The 21,461-nt window shown below is 43.2% G+C and overlaps 1 protein-coding gene across 8 annotated transcripts in view; it reads right to left on the minus strand.

Moving 5' to 3' along the window:
• The window catches only part of TNK2 (tyrosine kinase non receptor 2), a 331,563-nt gene that overhangs the window by 74,524 nt on the left and 235,578 nt on the right, over positions 1-21,461 (minus strand). For all 8 annotated transcript variants that reach the window (XM_073589363.1, XM_073589364.1, XM_073589365.1 and 5 more), the window contains 2 exons: positions 13,423-13,600; positions 2,500-2,570 (listed from right to left, as the gene is read on the minus strand). In XM_073589363.1, the coding sequence (XP_073445464.1) occupies positions 2,500-2,570; positions 13,423-13,585 (234 nt within the window). In that variant the 5' untranslated portion in view covers positions 13,586-13,600. The remainder of the gene's footprint in view (positions 1-2,499; positions 2,571-13,422; positions 13,601-21,461) is intronic.

Consider the following 21,461-nt stretch of genomic DNA (forward strand, 5'->3'; position numbering starts at 1 on the left):
TGATCTGGAGAGTAGAGAGGAAGGTTGGTCTTCTGTAATGGTGGAGAAGCTTGTTTTGAAGGAGGGCTGAGTAGTTATGAGGAGAGGCTGTGGGGACTGTAGACCGAAGCTTTCTCTGATGTTATCAATCTGCTGCTTGAAGAATGAGGCAAAGTCTCCAGCTGAGATGTGAGAGAGGAACTGATGGGGGTTGAAGGAGAATATTGAAAGTGTTGAATAGTTGTTTAGGGTTGTGTGAAAGGGAGGATATGAGCGATGAGAAGATGCTGTAGTGAGTGTGGATTTGAAAGTGGTAAGGGACTGTTTGAATGTGATGAAGTGCTCGTTGGAATGGGATCTTTTCCATATCCACTCAGCAATACTGGAAACCTGCCTCAGTTCTTAAGTCAGGCTGGTGTGTTATGGAATCCTGTTGATTGGGTGAGCTTTGGTATGTGTGAGGTGGGCGACCAATTCGAATGCTGAAGTTGTTGTGGTGTTATATAAAGTGGCGGCAGAATTTGCATCATGTATGGAACCTAAGTCTGCAAGAGGGAGAAGGGACTCAGAAACTGAGTGTAAATCAAGGGGTTTGAGATTTCTATGAGGGTGTGCAAGTTTGTGGAGTGGGGATTGTGCATCTGGAGAGGAGATGGAAGAGAATTTGAGTAGGTTGTGGTCAGACAGGGGGAAAGAGGAGTTAGAGAGTTTAAATAGGGAACAGAGGCAGATGAAGATCAGATCCAATGTGTGGCCATAAATATATATAAAAAAAAAAAAAAAAAACTTCTGCCTAAAATACAAAGGATAAGTGCCATCTTTAAGCCTTTTAGAGACAATTTCATCTTCAACTTGCTTAACTGTTCACAACAACAGTAATTTTGACCAGGTGTGCCCAAACTTTTACATACCACTGTACGTTTTTGCTGCATAAAAAACACAGACTATGGCCAGATAAGAGCAGCGGAAATCAGGGCTGTGGCGTCTGTAAGCCAAACTTTCGACCCCACAACCCTGAGCATGTACATAAATGAACCCCGACTCAGACACCGCAGCACTGGTGAAAATTACCCTTCTGATATTTTGTTTGTTTTTCTTAATGTTACGGTATGTTTTTTGGAGTTAACCTGGTTTGACCTCAAAAGGGAAAAAATGTTGGAAACTGCTGGAGGAATTGAGAATTTTTTTAAAAAATGCACTTCGGGTAAAAGTAAATGCATGATTTGAATGAGATTTCCAAAAACTCATTTTCTTGTTATTGAAAAAAAAACAAAAAAAAACACTTTTCTACTGTATTAACCCCTTACCGACCGCTGACGGGATAGTACGTCAGCGGTCGGTATCCCCTGCTTTGAGGTGGGCTCCGGCGGTGATCCCACCTCAAAGCCGCGACATTAAGGCTGTGTGCCCACGTAGCGTTTTTTTCAGCGTTTGTTACGTTTTTCGGGGTCAAACCGCATCAAAAACGCTTAAAAGAAGCAGCCCATTCATTTAAATGCATTTTGGCCTTTTTGTGCCAATGGATGCGTTTTTTACCGCTAAGGAAACACTTAGCGGTGAAAAACGCAGCATGTTCATTAATTTCCGCTTAGGTCCGCGTTTTTGGCTATCTTCTATAGTCCAAAAGACGCGCGGAAAAAAAAAAGCATCAAAAACACGCGTTTTCTGGGAAGGAGAACCTGTTTCCTGAGCGTTTAAAAAACGCTACGTGGGCACATAGCCTAAGATGCAATAATGGGTGATCAAAAGAACGGATCTGCACAAAAGTGGTATCATTAAAAATGTCAGCCTGGCACGCAAAAAATAAGTAGATAAAAGAGAACCTAGACATGTTTGGTGTCTATGAAGTCGTAATGACCTGGAGAATCGTAATGGCAGGTCAGTTTTAGCATTTAGTGAACCTAGCAAAAAAAAACAACAAAAAACAAGTGTGGGACTGCACTTTTTTTGCAATTTCACCACACTTGGAATTTTTTTCCCATTTTCGAGTACACGACATGGTAAAACCAATGTTGTTGTTCAAAAGTACAACTTGTCCAACAAAAAATAAGCCCTCACATGGCCATATTGACAGAAAAATAAAAAGTTATGGCTTTGGAAAGAAGGGGAGCGTTAAACAAGAAATCGAAAAACGCTCTGGTCATTAAGGGGTTACAATACACACAAAAAAGCTACATTTGAAAAAAATCCCAATGGGTATGTTCACACTGAATTTTTTTCTTTAAATTTTAGAGAAAAGCCATGTGCAAAATATTTTATCCAATAACTGAGTTCAATAGGAAATCTGGGTTCCCATTCAAATGGCCAGTGACTTTTAAAACAGATTAGAAAATTGTTTCAGTAAGTGACAATCACTTACTGAAGTGGATTCTGTCCAGGCACCGATTCAGGTAGCCACACATGGATTAGCCATGTTCAATCTGCTTGCATTTCTGGATTTTTCCACAGTGTGAATGTAGTCAGGAGACATTTTCACTTCCGAAGGCAACAAGAGTTAAGTTTTGGTCAATACTGGCTTACCTTACTCATCCAGGACTTACGTTTACACATTACTTTCCGTCTCTTCACTGCCTCCCAAAGACGCCTCTGGCCTAGGAGGAAAAAAAAGATCACTTCGTATCTGTAATATCATGTATCCCGCCATACTAACAAATGTATTAATTACAAAGAAACTGCAGAGGGAAGGTATGACCAACTAGGGGTTCTGAAAATCCAGCCTGGGATAAACAGTAGATTGCCAGACAAGCTTTAATTGAAAATTAGGTTTTCTTGTTGAGATGGCTGCTATGAGGAATGGTGAACACATGGCTTTTTATTTTACATCCAACTGTCTTGAATTACACACAAGTTTGCTTGATGCAGTTCCCCTAAAACATAAATCAGTGTTTTCCATAACACAATGCCCTTGGATTAATAAAATAAATTTTGTCTCAATACCAAACCACATCTAAATATGGAAAAAAAATGAAATCAAATTAATACCAGGAAAGAAAAATACATTCTGAATTGCAGTTAAGTAAATACTTGAGGAAATGCTGATGTGGCAGTATCATAGGAAGAATCTGCAACCGCTAATAAGGCACAAAGCGGAGCAGTTTGCAATCACTAATGGCCTAGATAGTTTCTGCTAAGACTGTAGACATATGCGGCAGAAGATCAAGGTCATAATGGGCAAACACATTCTCTAGAGTACGGTGTATGTGAATGTGGCATTTTCATAAACTCCAAAAACTAACATCTTCGAGATTACTTGAATTAATGGACTAAACATCATTAAATGATATGGTGAATAAGGGAAACAGATCCTTTCTTAAGTTGCACTGGGGCTTATGATGTGGACAGATCTAGGTCTCCTGATATTGGAGAACAACAGGTGCAGCAAACAAGTGTGCTACTGCTCCTGGATCTCATCCTTAGCTCTTCGTTGTGAAAGTAACTAAACAGACATCACAACCCATCCACAACGCATTGTCTCCATATGCGGGCAGAGCAGGTGTGGTCTGTCATCCTTCAGTGCTGTCTGCAGTGACAGACAAGATGGAAACCGCGATAAAATAGTTACAATTTCAAAAAGCAGGATTTATATATAAATGTGCACTATTTAAAAGGTTAGAAACTACTTTAGAACTTAACATTAATAGGCTTTGGGTCATGGCTGCATCCTTCGCATTTCGTAGGTAAGGAAAAGTTTCTTCCTGCTCGAACTCTTTCCATTTGGTCAAAATGTCAAGGTTGCAGCGTCATGTGAAAACCAGCTGGGATGTTGATGCCAGGAGACCAAAGAGAAATGCAGTACCGAATATGGTGGAGCGGCACCGGTCAGGTAGGATAGTATAGGTGATGGCTTTTTTTTTATTTATTTTTCTTAGTCCATCCTGAGCCCATTGAGGTTTAAAGAGTCACAAACTTTCTAACTGATTTTTGTTATGTGGCAAGCACTTGAATTGCCTGCAGATCGGTGGGCATTTGGGTATGATCTACTGATCCATACACCGGTCTGCGTATACATTAGCTGGGCAGCTCTCGCGGGTCTTTAGTGCGGTTGGTGGGTGTCTCAGAGCCCCCACTTCAACTGATCAGCAGAAAATATATGAGCCTGCTAAAAATGAAAAATCATTTAGAATTCTGGTTTAGTCACTCTAAGGCCAGGATCACACATACGAGAAACTCGGACGAGTCTTGCACGTCAATACCCTGCACTTCCGCCAGCACTCATGTATTTCTATGCAGCGGCAAGCTCCGATCCGAGTGCCAGCGGCAGTGCCGGGTATTAAGATGCGAGACTTGTCCGAGTTTCTCGCATATGTGATCCCCGCCTAATATTTACAGTTGTGGACAACCACTTTAAAACATACCAGTATACTTTTTTTAAAAAAAAAATTGTACCCCAAGTTCTCAAAGCCCATGCCCAGCAAAAGCACATAATTCCCTTACATTTCACCCGAGTCATTATAGTTGAGCAAAGTAATTCTGTACAGCGATCCTCTGTGGCGTCTAGACCAGAGTCCAGCACACTTTCTCAGCTGGCACATGAATGCAGGCTTCCAGGGTATCTCTGGTGTTCCCAAGGACCCTGCAACATAATGATGTTGTGGCAAAACACAAATCATGGAGCCTTGGTAATCTCCAAAAATGCAGCCATTCAAGTGCTATTAGAGAAGTTCGTATAACCCTTGTCTGGGTGTCACAGTGTACCAATACTGAAGCAGGGCCAGTGATTCCTTTTGCTCATCTCTGTGTTCCCACGATTAGTCCTGTGGTTAACTAACATCACTGACAAATAGACAGCAGAGCGGCATAGGGCACAATTGTTGATTGAAATATAATGAGAAATTATCTGTTCTAATAAATGAAGTACACAATGATTTATACTGAGAGTAAAAGCTTACAGTTTGTCAGATATTGATCACTGTAAAGTACACATAAAAATTCAAATATTTTTTTCATGGGGGTGTGGCCTGGAGAGCATGTGAAGAAGTGTTTTACACAGCTCCTGCTTTCCATCCTGAAAGATCCTCGGTTACCCGGCTTTACACTCACTCCTGACCAGTGTGTCTCCTCTAACTGTGGTCTGTGCTCCAGGGAGATCGCTGAGGAGATAAATCCTGACACGCAGCAGGAAAGTGGGAGAGAAGGAGACTAGGCCGAGGGAAGATGAATCCTCCAAAATGGCTCCTACACAAGGTACTCCAGCCCGACACAGAGCAGATGCTGCTGCTGCAAGACTAGAACCTCTGCAAGAGTCTGTGACTCCCCTGCAGCTTGAGGCACAATCAGGCGTGGTGGATGCTCACAATAGCACTGAGCAGCAACTGGGGATGGGAACATGGTGCAGATACTCACATCATGTGAGGAAAGATCACCCCTGCAGACGAAAGGGATCAAATCTGTGCTATGTGCTCCCTCACAGGATGATGTGCCTGAACCAGCTATGAGAGATGTATTTGCAGCAGTCTCATTGTCTAACACTACAGTAGCAATGATTAATGAACACATGGGTAGCGTGAAGGAAGATATTCACTGTATGAACAGGACCTCCATACAGTAAATGAAAGCGTGGAGGAAAGGGTTGGATGCAAGGGGGATAAAACGCCTCAAATCATATGTTAAGAACATTTCCCTACTGTCGGATAAAAGACGATTTAGAAAACAGAAATAAATAAGGCTGGTGGGGGTCCCCGAAAAAAAGTGTAAGGAAAGGATCCTGTGGGATTTTTTTGAAAAGTGGCTATTAGTGATGAGCGAGTACTCGTTACTTGAGATTTCCCGAGCACGTTCGTGTGATCTCCGAGTATTTGGATGTGCTCGGAGATTTCGTTTCTGTCGCCGTAGCTGCATGATGTGAGGCTGCTAGAGAGCCTGAATACATGTGGGGATTGCCTGTTTGTTAGGAAATCCTCACATGTATTCATGCTGTCTAGCAGCCTCACATCATGCAGCTACGGCGACAGAAACAAAATCTCCGAGCACATCCAAATACTCGGAGATCACACAAACGAGCTCGGGAAATCTCAAGTAACGAGTATACTCGCTCATCACTAGTGGCTATATAACACCATAGGAAAGGAGGCGCTCTTGGCAGTTTTTGCAATTGAACAAGAGCACAGGGTGCCCAGCAGACCCCTCCAACCAGGTGATTCCCATTGTCCAGTCATTATCCACATGCTGCATTACCATGATTAAGCTGCTATTCTAAAAAAAAAAAAAAAAAAAAGCCAGGGAACTTAAAGATCTCTCTATTAAAGGATAGAAAACTTCCATTTACCCAGAATTTTCTGCAGAAATACAAAAAAGCAAACAAAATTTTTTGATATTAATAAAAGACTGAGGAGATAGTCAAGTGTCCTACTCCATGTCTTATCCTGCTAAACTCCGAGTAGCTGCAAAAGGAGAGATACATATCTTTGAGACCCCGCATGATGCTTTGGTGTGGCTGGACAATAACGAAAAAGACCTACGAGACAGACGCCCCTGAGAGATGTATGACCCTGACACAAGAGGACGGTTGTGGTTTCTTTTTTACCCCTTCCCTGCATATAATATTTTTCAATTTATGTCAGTCTGTTCTATGGAAGGTAGCCATTTAATACCTGTTTAGATAAGGCCAGGTTCACATAGCGATAAAGCAGTCCGTTCAATGCATAGCATTGACAGACTGTGTTAACGCTACTCCCTAACGCGATCGCACTAGCGCAGATGCTTCATCTGTGCTAGCAGTGACGGACCCTCGGACGCTGCAGACCGCGTCAGAGGGTCTATCACAGAATGACGGCAAAACACTAACGAATGCCGATTATGACATGTGTTAGCGATGCGCTCGTCTATAGCAGTGTATGAGTGCGTTAACGCACCCGTTACATAGCGTTAATGCCGCTTATGTAATGGAAGCGTAAAACGTAGCCCCTAAACGTAGTATGAACACAGCCTTAGCGGAGCGGCTGGAATTCAAATGGACGATGTGCTATATAACAACAATAGAAGCAGCCCATCACATGACTCCAGGAACATACAAAGCCTCTTATTATAAGAGGAATGTCTATTAACTTGTTTATATGGGTTATTAGTGTTTTATATGTAGTTAAGTTAGGAAACAACTGTATGCACGGCCAGCTACCTGCCAGTGGAAACAGTGATATCATATGCTAGATACTTTGCTTTTTGTCCAAAAACATACATTTTATAGCGTGGAATGTCAGAGGACTTCGTGACCAATCCAAGAGATGCACGATATTTTCGTGGTTGCGTACTTACCAACCAGCAATAATATGCTTAATGGAAACGCATATGGTGAAAGAAAAGACGCATTTATTGCATAGGTCACAGATGTCATTTGAATATCACTGGGTCTATAGCACGCACTCGAGAAGTCTTCTGGATCATAGGGTCATCCCATTCACATGCATCAAAGTCATGGGAGACTCAGAGTCACTTCATCTCTATATTTTGTACTATACATAACAACCCAATCCTTACAGTAGCCATGTATACCCCTCCACCTTATTCTTGTGAGGTGCTGAAAAAATACTCACTCTCTCCTCCAAACGTCCACATGTACTTTGCTCATGATGGGGGATTTCAATATGTATTTACACCAGTACTGGGATTAATTTCATACAGGAACCATATCGGAGTCAGCCTCACAGACCTCTCTATCCAGTGTTATATCGGAGCTGGAGTTGATAGATATTTGGCGCACTAAGCACTCGAATATCAAACAATACTCTTGTTATTTCGGTTGGAAATGTGAATATAATGTCTCTGGTAAAAGAGGTTGAATATTTACCAAAAACCGTGTCGGATCATTCCCCCCATAAGGGTACAACTGAGGTTGGAACGGAGGGCTTGGTCACCAAGAACATAAGGCGGTTAAACCCATTTTAGATTCAGACTATTGGGGATGCTCTACACGACAGATTGCAGGAATACTTTAACATTAATATGGACTCCACTTCGAGGTTACTAGTATGGGATGCTATGAAAGCATTTGTTAGGCTAGTTTCACACAGCGTTTTTGAGCACAGCGACGGCCTGCGCACGGCCGCCGCTAAGCCCCGCCCCCTGCTGCGCCTCTGCCGGTAGCTCCGCCTACCGGCACATGACGCTACATGCGCCCCCTATCTTTATCACTGGGGGCGCAGGCCGTGCGCAGTATGCGTTTGGCGGCGCATGCGTCCTTTTGAGGGTGCGCCGACCTGCGCCAAACGCAACCTGCTGCAGTTTGGTTGCGCCCGCGCACCGTCAAAAAGGTGCATGCGCCGCCAAACGCATACTGCGCACGGCCTGCACCCCCAGTGATAAAGATAGGGGACGCAGGGCGCATGCAGCGTCATGCGCCGGTAGGCGGAGCTACCGGCGGAGGCGCGGCAGGGGGCGGGGCTTAGCGGCGGCCGTGCGCAGGCCGTCGCTGCGCTCAAAAACGCTAGTGTGAAACTAGCCTTAGAGGTGAAATTAGTAAACGGAAAACTAAAACAAGAGACTACACCCACAAGTTACAAGAGCAGGTCGGCCTAGCAGAATCAGAATTTATATCAAATCCCTCAGCTAGCATTGCGGAAAATATGAAAGAATCTCAAAAACTAAAGAAAAATCACCTACTGGGACTAGATGCACAAAAAAGTTTTTAGCAAAACAAACTAGCAACTATTGTTAAAGCTCAAAATGGGTTCTCATACATTTCTAGACTAGTCTCAGACACTTGAGTCATGGTTACAGAGGATGGAGATATTCTCCACACTCTGCGTAATTTTTCTAGTATTTATTCTTCTAGAAGCGTCACCAATTCAGAAGAAACAGAGAACTTTTTAGCAACCATTTCAATACCACAATTATCAAATCTAGAGAGGGATCTACTAAACAAACCAACTGAACTTGAGGAATTGGAGGAGGCCATTCAAGGGTACCAAACTGAGAAGGCCCCAGGCTCAGATGGGTTACCAGGGGAATTCTTCAAAACATATAAAAAAATATTGCTTTCAAATTTACTGTCACTTTTTCAAGAAAATTTTAAAATTGGTAACCTCCCAAAATATATGAAAGAGGCGGTGGTGGTTTTGATATTGAAACCTGGAAAGGATCCATCCCTGCCTGATACTTATAGACCCATCTCCCTCCTCTAAACTGACATTAAACTGCTGGCTAAGGTTGTTGCAAATAGATTATCGAAGGTAATAACAAGGGTAATACACGATGATCAAACTGGATTTATACCAAACAAGTCCACCTCAAATAATATAAGGAGATTATATATGGGGATGCAGCTTAGTTCAAAATCCACGGGAACAAGGGTAAGCCATTCCTTAGACGCCACCAAGGCATTTGACAGAGTCAAATGGAACTTTTTGTGGGCTGTATTAAAGGGCATGAAATTTGGGAATAAATTTATTTCAATTATCCAGTTATTTTATAGTTTTCCTAGGGAAAAACTCCAGGTCAACGGTCATATATCGGGATGGTTTGATCTAGGAAGGGGAACACAGAAAGGTTGTCCCCTATCACCCCTTCTTTTTGCAATAGACAGAGCCACTTGTCTGATACTAAAAAATCCTGCAATCTCTGACTTTCGATGTGGGTCGATAGAGCGGAAACTCTCTATATGCGGATGACATGTCTCTTTTTTTGTTGGGACCTAGGCACTTCTACAGGACCAATAATGGACAGAATTAAAACATACAGTGGGGAAAAAGTATTAAGTCAGCCACTAATTGTGCAAGTTCTCCCACTTAAAAAAAGATGAGAGGACTATGAAAGACAAAATGAGAAAACAAATCCAGAAAATCACCTTGTCTGATTTGGCAAGATTTATTTTGCAAATTTTGGTGGAAAATCAGTATTTGGTCACCTAAAAAATGCAACGTTTCTGGCTCTCACAGACCTGTAACTTCTTCTTTAAGAGGCTCCCCTGTCCTCCACTCATTACCTGTAGTAATGGCACCTGCATGATCTTATCAGTATAAAAGACACCTGTCCACAACCTCAAACAGTCACACTCCAAACTCCACTATGGTGAAGACCAAAGAGCTGTTGAAGGACACCAGAAACAAAATTGTAGCCTTGCACCAGGATGGGAAGACAATGTGCAAAAGGCAAGCAGCTTGGTGTGATAAAATCAACTGTGGGAGCAATAATAAGAAAATGCAAAACAAACAAGACCACTGAGTTATCTCCCTCGATCTGGGGCTCCATGCAAGATCTCAACCCATGGGGTCAAAATGATCACTAGAACGGTGACACAGGGGGACCTAGTGAATGACCTGCATAGAGCTGGGACCTCCGTAACAAAGGCTACCATCAGTAACACACTACGCCACCAGGGACTCAGATCCTGCAGTCCCAGATATGTCCTCTTGCTTCAGCCAGAACATGTCCGGGCCCGTCTGAAGTTTGCTAGAGAGCATTTGGATTATCCAGAAGAGTATAGGGAGAATGTCATATGGTCTGATGAAACCAAAGTAGAACTGTTTGGTAGAAACAAAACGCTGAGTTCCAGCCAAAGAACACCATACCTACTGTGAAGCAATGGGGTGGCAACATCATGCTTTGGGGCTGTTTCTCTGCAAAGGGACCAGGACAACTGATCCATGTACATGAAAGAATGTATCGTGAGATTTAGAGTGCAAACTTCCTTCCATCAGCAAAGACATTAAAGACGAAACGAGGATGGGTCTTTCAGCTTGATAATGATCCCAAGCACACAGGAGCTGGCCTTGTAAGAAGCATATGAAGGACCTGGAGTGGCCTAGCCAGTCTCCAGATCTCAACCCCATAGAAAAACTTTGGAGGGATTTGACAGTCTGTATTGCCCAGTGACAGGCCCAAAACATCACTGCTCTAGAGGAGATCTGCATGGAGTAATGGGCCAACATACCACCAACAGCGTGTCAAGACCTTGTCAAGACTTACAGAAAACTTATGGGCAGCACGGTGGCTCAGTGGATAGCACTACAGCCTTGCAGCGCTGGAGTCCTGGGTTCGAATCCCACCAAGGTAGTATCTGCAAGGAGTTTGTATGTTCTCCCCGTGTTTGCGTGGGTTTCCTCCGGGTATTCTGGTTTCCTCCCACATTCCAAAGACATACTAATAGGGAATTTAGAATGTGAGCCCCATCGGGAACAGTGATGCACAACTGTAAAGCGCTGTGGAATATGTTAGTGCTATATAAAAATAAAGATTATTATTATAAAACGTTTGACCTCCTTCATTGCCAACAAAGGATATATAACAAAATATTGAGATGAACTTTTGTTAATGACCAAATTCCACCATAATTTGCAAAATAAATGTTGCCAAATCAGACAAGGTGATTTTCTGTATTTGTTTTCTCATTTTGGACTCTCATAGTTGTGGTCTACCTATGATATCAATTACATACCTCTCTCATCTTTTTAAGTTGGAGAACTTGCACAATTGGTGGCTGACTAAACACTTTTTTCCCCACTGTACGGGAAATGGTTGGGCCTTCTAATTAACTGGAGCAAACTGGTACTTATGCCTGTTGATCCTCTTCCAGAGGAATACTCATTAGAGCATACACAAATTCAAATAATAAACTTAAATATTTGGGGATAAAGTCTCAGGACTTTGATTCACAGAATTTAGCCCCCCTGTTGTTAAAAGTTAGGTCTAAGGTGGATACATGGGGACACGTCCCGATGTCTCCAGTGCGAAGAAGTAATCTTTTGAAAATGATTCTTATGCCACAACGCCTTTATTTTCTTTGTAATACTCCAATTTGGATTTCTATGTCTTTCTTTCATAAAATAAATGGGCTGTTTTGGGAACTCATCTGGAAAAAACAGCAACCCAGAATTAAACTTGAAACCTTGCATAGGGGAAAGGATAATGGGGGTCTAGCAGTTCCAAATGCTTGGTTATACTTCATAGCCTCGCAGCTACAGCAGTTTTAGGGCTGGGGTACAACTGACCACTGTGGAGCTTCGGGTCAGCTAGTAAAGGAGGACAGTAAATGGGAGATACTACTATTAGTTATTGAGGCTAGTTTTCTCGGGAAAAATGAGTCAACAGTTCATACTCTAAATTTGATCTATAAAATCTGGGATAGGGGCAAGGACAATCTCCATATCAAGGGATTCACAAACTATTCCCCTCTGTGGCACAATTCTAAACTAAGTGAAATAACTAAACTAGAGGGCTACGGTGAATGGGAATGCAGAGATATTTTGCTAATGACCCAAATAATACGTGACGGATCAATCCAAAGTTTTGATCAGATTTGCTCTGGGTTTGGTATTCCACATATAGCCTTCTATCAAGCCTTCTATCAGTATTTGCAGCTTCGTCATGCCTTCCAGACACAAATTAAGACTACTAAGGTAGATATCACTATATTTTGGATTTAATCGCTACAGCATCTAATACGAAGGGCCTTATTTCCTCCAGTTACAAGATTTTATTACCCTTATATCTAGATAAGCATCCCATGTTGGTCAGATCAAAGTGGGAAGAGGATGTTGGCCCCATATCTGAAGAACAATGGAATGAAATACTAGAAACAACACCTATACTATATTTATCCGAGTCCCAGAGAATGTCCCAAATTTTACTTATCCACAGGGTATTTAAGACACCTAATATATTGTTTAAAATTGGGGCTCGGACAGAAGACTCATGCCCAAGATGCGGTATGAATGGGGCCCATCTGATGCATATGCTATGGGAATGTGTTGATATAGGCCACTACTGGGTGGGGGTGACCTCCCTGATTAAACAAGTATAAGGCATACACATACAACTTGATCCTAGGGTGTGTATACTGGTGGTGGGGGTAGATTTAAGATCCCCTGTGACTACCTGCCATTCTGAGAATACTGTCTCTGGCCAGGGAATTGTTAACATTGACCTGGTTAGACAGTAATCCCTAAACAGTGGAGGAATTGAAAACTAAGATTAATAATACCATATGCCTGGAGAGAGTTACTTACATTAAAAGGAACTCAATAAAACAAAGTTTTTAAATAAATGGAAACGGTGGCTGGTCACCCCTGGGGTGGCATCTGTGGACCGACTCAGAATAACTTTACTAGACAGGTTGGCTATTTCGGCTTTTTAAATATTGTATGTTGAGGACATATAGATACCAATTATTTTCTGTTCACAAGCATTTTGTTAGTGAACATACAACCAATATTAGTTTTGGTATAATCCCTGTATTTAACAACATGTCACGGGTCTTTGGGAAAATCTTCAATAAGACAAAATTAATAACTTTGTTTGGCATGGACTAACTTGGCAGAATGGCAGGTACAGGACTATATAAACTTTGAGGGTTAATCTTGTTTATTAAATTTATTGTGTTTGTACTATAATGTATGTAATTTTTTATAAAAATCAAATTAATAAAAATGATCTGATTTAAAAAATATATATTTTCTGCATAGCTTGTTTTAGTGTGTGGACAGATAATTAGCAAATAATAAGTTGTCTCACCAGGACGGCCCATGCCGATTTTCTCCAGATCTTCATTCTTGACGTAATCAAAATGAGAAAGACGCGTGATGTTCAGGTCATCACGTATACGTAGGAAATACTGCTGCAGCTGCACCTCGCTCAAGAGCTCCAGAAGCCATTCTGAGCCCTCATCTGCCTGCATGCTACTGCCCAACCTCTGAAAAAAAACAAAGAAAATCAAAATCAGACAGTTGTCAGATACGTGATGCAGAATTCCAAGCATGGAAACCTTATATGGTGATATAGAGGCTTTTTATTCATTCTAATTCCAGAGACAGATCTTCCTTGGCGTGTGAAAACCTGTGGGAAGCAGAGGGCTCTAAAGAGAAGGAGATTAGGGCCATAAAATCTGTCAACACTGTCAGGAGAATGGCCGGTGTATGTGATCTTTCCTGTGAAGCCAAGAGCCTGTGTAAGTTTTCACACTTCTCTTAGACTTCCATTTGTTATGAGAAGGCAGCACAGGTTGCTGCAGCAACAGAAATTGATATATACTATATGATTATAGTGCCCTATACATACAGATCACAGAAAGGCTCTCCAGTTCAGAAGAGTAGAGTACTGGGTCCTAATGCAAAGTGGCCTACCATGCCCTCACCTACCAGGGATAAGACCAGAGGAGGTAGCTGCAGTCTGTGGCCACTATAGCCCTGTACTGTTTCATGTCTCCCTTCTGTCAAGCTGGTAAAAGCAATTTTGACCTACTGAGAACAATAGGGATGTCAATAGAGTTTCTACAGGGGTGGCCCCCCAGCTTTCCCACACCCATTAAATGGTTGCTCGATTTTTACAATCCCTACTTGCTAGGAGTCGTTGATTATTAGCAGATCACATTGTCCCTCTGTTGTGGCCACCAGCAATTAGCTGTAATCTGTGGGGATAGGGGTTAGCAAATCTTTGATTTCTCTGCAGCGCCACCTTGGGGGAAATAGAGCATTGCACAGTTCCTATTCCAGTAAATGGATAGTATGAGTAACATAATACGGGACCGGGTCTTCAGAACGAGAGATACTGCTCTTTAGCATTATTACTCTGACCAAGAGATGAGGATTCTACACAGAAACCCCCAAACAGAACTTTGTACACATACCCTAAGTTTGGTACCACTATGAAAAACTAAGTCAGAATTTATGGTCTTTTTCCAGAATTGCTGTTTAATTTTACACCTTAAAAAAAAAAAAAAAGTTTCCCAATACATCATATATAATATAACCCATTATTCGTACGCCAAATGGAGGCAATAAATTAAAAAATAAAAATTCACTGTACATCATCCAAAAAGAAGCCTTAACAACCAGTACTGGTTGCTGTACATTAGGGAGCAGGAAGAAGTTACACCAGGGTAAAAACAAACAAGTATACAATTCTTTAAAAACTAACAAATGTCATACAGTCCCGTATTGCTTTCATAAGACAATTAAAGAAAAATGTATCCACAAACAGAAACACATGCCTGTGTAGAAGGACTTGGACAGCTTTCCTTTCACATGGAAGCATGAAAACAATTAGCACAGACAAAATGATGTGCCTATAGACCTCTCTATACAGGGAGTATGGTGACAGTGGCTCTCTCTGGGCTAGTGCACGATTTTATCCTACAAGTGGCTAGTCATGATTTTCATAAATAGCACTCATACCCATGATATTCTATGGGGCTGTACACATTTACGAGTTGTCCGCAGAATAAAATGGAGCAAGTCTATGGGTCCATGAAAAAAAAAAAAAAAATAGAAACGCATTCGGATTAAATCTGAGTGTAATCCGATTTTCACAGACTGACAGAATGGAAAAGGTGGAGAAACTTTTTTCTCTCCATGTCCCAGAAAATCTGATGCCACTCTGATCAAAGAGCGATCAGAATAATCGGACCATTTTTCTCTAATCTGGAAAAATTGCTTCTGTGAATCTATCCTCACGGAGTGTATAGAAGCTATTGGCCAAGTCGAGCAGTAATTAATACTAGATGGGCATTTCCTAAAGGAAATACATGGTGCTTGAACAGCGCTGCCAGCTTTAGCACATTTGGCACCTCGGTAGCCACTTCGGCCACTTGGTAGCCACTTAAGCCATGTTGACACATGCTGCCACTTTGCCTCGGGGGCCACTTTGGCACACTGGGCTTCTAAAGCCACTTTGGCGTCCGACTGCAGTGATGGCGAACCTTGGCACTCCAGCTGTTGGAGAATTACAACTCCCAGCATGCTTCAACTGCTGCAGATTGCAGGGGCATGCTGGGAGTTGTAGTTTTACAACAGCTGGAGTGCCAAGGTTAGCCATCACTGGGTGGGGCTTTTCAGAAGCTATTGGAGCACTGCGCCTTTAAGACCTTGAATCAGCGACCTGTCAGCTTCTATTAGCTAATACGGGTCATGTGTGGAAGCTGCATTTGCATAGCTGCCATCTTTGTAAGGTCACTGCAGGGGCGTATCTAGGGGGGGGCAGCCGGGGCAGTTGCCCCGGGCGCAGCCAGCAGGGGGGCACAGTCGGGCCGCCTAATGCAGCGGTCCGCAGTGTCTCCCCCGGCGGCTGCGTTCTGCCGCCCCCCTGGCCTGAGAGTCGGCGGTTCTCTGTGTCAGCTATCAAGCTGACAGCCGGCGCAGAGAAGGAGCGCGTGCCGGCTCCCAGGGAACAATTGTACTGGCGTCTATACAGACGCCAGTACAAATGAAGCTCTGACCGCCGGGCCAGAGCGACGTCAGCAACGTGATCAGGTCATGTGATCACGCTGCTGACGTCACTCCCCGGCGCCCAAAGCAAACGCTGGTGGTAAGTGTGCTCCTCTGTGGAGCTGAAGAACCACCGAAGATGGGAGATGAGGGGGAGTTAATGAGTGGAGATGGGGGGGATTTGTAGAGGGGATGGCGGTTAATGTGTGGGGGTATTTAGAGTGGGGATGGGGGTTAATGTGTGTGGGGGTTAATGAGTGGGGATGCCATGGGGTTAATGTGTGGGGGGATTTGGAGTGGAGATGGGGGTTATTTAATGTGATGGGGGTTAATGAATGGGTATGGGGTTTAATGTGTGGGAGCGTTAATGAGTGGGGATGGGGGTTAATGTGTGGGGATGGGGGTTAATGTGTGGGGATGGGGGTTAATGTGTGGGGGCGTTAATGAGTGGGGTTGGGGTTAATGTGTGGGGGTATTTGGAGTGCTGATGGGGGTTAATGAGTGGGGATTGGGTTAATGTGTGGGGGGATTTGGAGTGGGGATGGGGGGTTATTTAATGTGTGTGGGGGATTTGGAGTGGGGATGGGGGGTACTTAATGTGTGTTGGGGATGGGGGGATTTAATGTGTGGGGAGATTTGAGGACACAAAATAAAGAGTATGTATGAGGAAACAGTATGGGGGATTGGTGCAGACAGTATGGGGAGCGAATGGGTTAATGTAAGTGGACACAGTATGGGGTGTCAGGGATATGTGTAAGCAGACAGTATAGAGAGTGAGGGGGTAAATATATGAGGAGACAGTATGGTGAACAGGTGGGATGCTAGAGGGGAATAGTGTGAGGCGACAGTATATTGCAGATATTTTTATTTAGGAGCATTATAATGACACTTCTATCTTTAAGGGCATCGTGTGGAGAGTTGGTGCAGAAGACCGGAGAAGATGGACGTCTACAGAGACGAGATGTGGATGAGAAAACTCATCATGGGGTCTAGAAGAAAAGGTGACTGACTCCAGAGACGTCATCTATAAGGTACCTGGATGTAAATGTTATTTGTGCTACTGACATTCTCATGCTTTTATTTGTTAGGAACATTAAAGGGGTTGTCCAGGTTTGTGCTGAGTCTGCAGTCATTCTATGTGACTGCAGACTTCTGAATTCTCACAGTGCTCACTGAACGCTGTTAGGATTCTCTTGTGCCGGTAATTTACATACATGCGGTCACATGCTGACTAGACATGTGTGGCCTCACTCAATGAAAATGAACGGAGTGAGGCCGGGCACGTCTAGTCGGAATGTGGCCAGAAGTATATAAATCACATGCTTGTGCTGACATGACTGTACATCGGCAAGGGAGAATCCTAAATGTGTGCAGTGCATTCGTTGTGAGAATTCAGAAGCTGCAATGTCAGGACTCAGCTCTGCAGGTTCCAGTAGTCATCACACGGACACTTCACTCATATGCGATTTTCATACTTGACAACGAGCTTCTCTTCCTGCTTCTCTCGGTTTTTTACTGAACATTGAGAGCAGCTCGTGGGTACATGGCTAAGTGTGCAAGTCGCATATGTACTTGGGCGGGGGGGGCGCCGAACCGAATTCTTGCCCCGGGTGCCAGAAAGCCTAGATACGCCTCTGGGTCACTGCACCTGCGCTGTGGCTTCAATCCATGTCAGTTGGGGGTCATGGAAAGGTTGCCATTAATTCCTATGGGAAAATTTTTGCTTTTTTTTTTTAAAACTACAAATTGGATCGACTACAAAAATACATAGCACACCTGTCCCCACCGAGGGCTTCGAAACGCCGCCTGAACGGGGTCTCTGCGCCGAGCGGTTCGGGCCGCATTAATTGCAGAAAACGCGGAGAATATGTTCAAGCACCATAATTAGTCTGAGGCAGGCAAGAGAGAGCTGTCAGGCAAACTAATGTGTATGGGGCCTTGTGAAGCTGCATTTACACAGTCCAATAGGAATTTAGCTTTCTAATGCAAAAAAAATACAAAACTGGGATTTCATAAAAATTGGACAGGTTTCGTCTATACTTTCTTTAACTCCTTCATGACCACTGATGTATATTTAAATCAAAGGTAATGGACTTAAGGGAGCAGCGAGTATTCCAGCAGCTGACCTCGGCGTGTAAGCAGCGCATGACGTCACTGCCATGCTCTGCTTACAACCTGAAATCAGCTGCTGGCATCAGGACAGGACGTTGCGCTTCAAGGGAGCGGAGGGAAGGTACCAGAAGTAGAATGGTTTATTTTTTGTGTGTGCAGCGAGATGGGGGCCATATATACCAGGATGGAGATGGGGGCCATGAATACCGCGGATGGAGAGAGGACAGGACCATGTATACCGGTAAGGGAATGGTGGCCATGTAATAATAATATTATTAATAATAATAATAATAATAATAATAATAATAATAATAAATTGTATTTCTATAGCGCCAACATATTCCGCAGCACTTTACATTTCAGAGGGGACTTGTACAGACAATAGACATTACAGCATATCAATAATCACATAGATTATAACAGATACCAAGAGGAATGAGGGCCCTGCTCGCAAGCTTACAATCTATGAGGAAAAAAGGGAGACACGAAAGGTGGGTGGTAACAATTGCCCTGATTGTTTGGACCAGCCATAATGTTAAGTGTGTAACAGTACAAACACAGAGGGCTAATAGAAGCATAAAGCATCTGGGAGGGAACATGATACGGGGAACCTGGTTATGGTAAAACTTTTGACTGCCACACAGGGATAGTTAGGTTAATGTGTTGAGGCGGTAGGCCAGTCTGAATAAATGAGTTTTCAGGGCACGCTTAAAATTGTAGGGAATGGGGACTAATCGTATTGACCTGGGTTGTGCATTCCAAAGAATTGGCGCAGCACGTGTATAGTCTTGGAGATGGGAGTAGGAGGTTCTGATTATCGAGGATGCTAACCTCAGGTCATCAGCAGAATGGAGGGCACGGGTAGGGTGGTAGACTGAAACAAGGGAGGAGATGTAGGGTGGTGCTGAGCCATGGAGTGCTTTGTGGGTGAGGGCAATAAGTTTGTACTGGATTCTGGAGTGGCTGGGTAGCCAGTGTAAGGACTGGCACAAGGTAGAGGCATCTATGTAACGATTGGCGAGGAATATGATCCTGGCTGCAGCATTCAAGACAAATTGGAGGGGGGAAAGTTTGGTAAGAGGGAGACCGATTAGAAGAGAGTTACAGTAGTCCAGACGAGAATGAATAAGAGAAACAGTAAGAATTTTTGCAGAGTCAAAGGTAAGAAAAGGTCAAATTCTAGAAATGTTTTTGAAATGCAGATAACAAGAGCGAGCCAGTGACTGGATGTGGGGGGTGAATGAAAGCTCGGAGTCAAGTATGACCCCAAGACAGCGGGCATGTTGCTGGGGAGTAATAGTGGAACCACACACGGAAATGGCAGTGTCGGGTATAGGTGTATTAGTTGAGGGAGGAAACACAAGGAGTTCAGTCTTTGACAGGTTCAGTTTCAGATATAGTGAGGACATGATGTTAGACAATCGCCGGTGTTTTCTAGAAAGGCTGGCGTGATGTCAGGAGAAGAAGCGTATAGTTGGGTGTCATCAGCATAGAGATGGTACTGGAAACCAGATCTACTGATTGTTTGACCAATAGGGGCAGTGTACAAGGAGAAGAGGAGGGGGCCTAGAACCGATCCTTGAGGAACCCCAACAGTAAGGGGACGATGAGAGGAGGAGGAGCCAGCAAAAGATACAGTAAAGGAGCGGTCAGAGAGATAGGAGGAAAACCAGGAGAGAACAGTGTCCTTGATGCCGATGGAGTGGAGCATAGTGAGGAGGAGCTGATGATCCACCATGTCGAATGCTGCAGAGAGATCCAAGAGAATTAGCATGGAGATTTAGCTGTTAGTCGATCATTAGAGTAGAGTGTAGAGAGCGGAAACCGGATTGGAGAGGGTCGAGAAGAGAGTTATCAGAGAGATAGCTGATCAGACGGGAGTGGACCAGGCGTTCCAGGAGTTTAGAGATGAAGGGAAGATTAGAAACAGGTCTATAGTTAGCGGCACAGTTTTGGTCGAGGGATGGTTTTTTAAGCAGTGGCTGTATGATGGCATGCTTAAATAAGGAGGGAAAAATACCAGAAGAGAGAGAGGTATCCGCCATGTATACCAGGATCAGGATTTGGAGGCCATGTATACATACCATGATGGGGGATATTAGTACAGAATTAGGGGACAATACCCCAATAACAGTGTCAGCAGCAGATACCTCCACTCGACCCATAACAGTGCATCACAACCACAATTTTTTATTTCAATTTTTCCTTTCAAGTTTCCTCCTCCAAAATTTAGGTGTGTCTCATAGTCCGATGCATCTTAGGCTATGTGCACAGGATGCGGATTTGTTGCGCTTCCGCAGCGTTTTTTTCTGCATGGAAATGCTTCAAAAACGCAAAGGATTACTAAATCAAGGTTAATCAATGAGAATACTGAAGTGTTGTGCACATGATCCGTTAGTTTCCATCCATATTTGCAGAGTTTTATTTTCCAAGCATGTCAATTCTTTTTGCGGATCTCCAGCGTTTTTCACCCACTGATTTCCACTTACACTGAAATCTGCAGCAAAAGTGCAGGTGTAAAAAGTTTTGCAGATTAGCTGCGGATTTGGTGCCAAAAACTCTGCAGATTTGTCAAAGAAAATAATGTCAGAAGGAGGAAGAGATTGTGGGCGGAAAATATAGAATACTGCCCATCTTGGTTGAAGCACATCAACAATGGAGTCCTATCCTAAAAAAAATCTATCTTTTTTTAGCTAACAATCCGCATGTAAATCTGCATCAAAAAACGCACAGAATTTCCAATGCATTTTTCTGCCAAGAGATGCGTAAACGGCACGGAAATTTCTGCAAGCAAATCTGCAAAGTGCGCACATAACCTTATAGTCCAAAAAATTCAATACCCTAAAATGGCATTGATAAAAACATCCGCTCAAGCCTGCAAAAAAACAAGAACTCACCTAGCCCCTGATCCCGAAAAATGAAAATGCTACGGGTCTTGGAAAATGGCAGCATACGGTAAGTGGAAAAAACGTTTTAGAATTTGTTTTCATTACTTAAAAAAAAAAATAATAACCTATACATGTTTAGTACCTGCGTACTCTTTACTGACCCACAGCATTATATACGGTAGCCAGGTGAGTTTTACCGTATAGTGAACATGGTAAATAAACAACCCAAAAGACAATTGGGAAATTGCACATCTTTTGCAATTTCACTACACTTGGAATTTTTTTCCCGTTTTCCAGTACAGTATATGGTAAAATCTATAGAGTCATTCAAAAGTACAACTCGTCCCGCAAT

This window comes from Dendrobates tinctorius, unplaced genomic scaffold (genome assembly GCF_039654945.1).
Source record: "Dendrobates tinctorius isolate UK_male_01 unplaced genomic scaffold, ASM3965494v1 ptg000107l, whole genome shotgun sequence".
NCBI classification, from domain to species: Eukaryota; Metazoa; Chordata; class Amphibia; order Anura; family Dendrobatidae; genus Dendrobates; species Dendrobates tinctorius.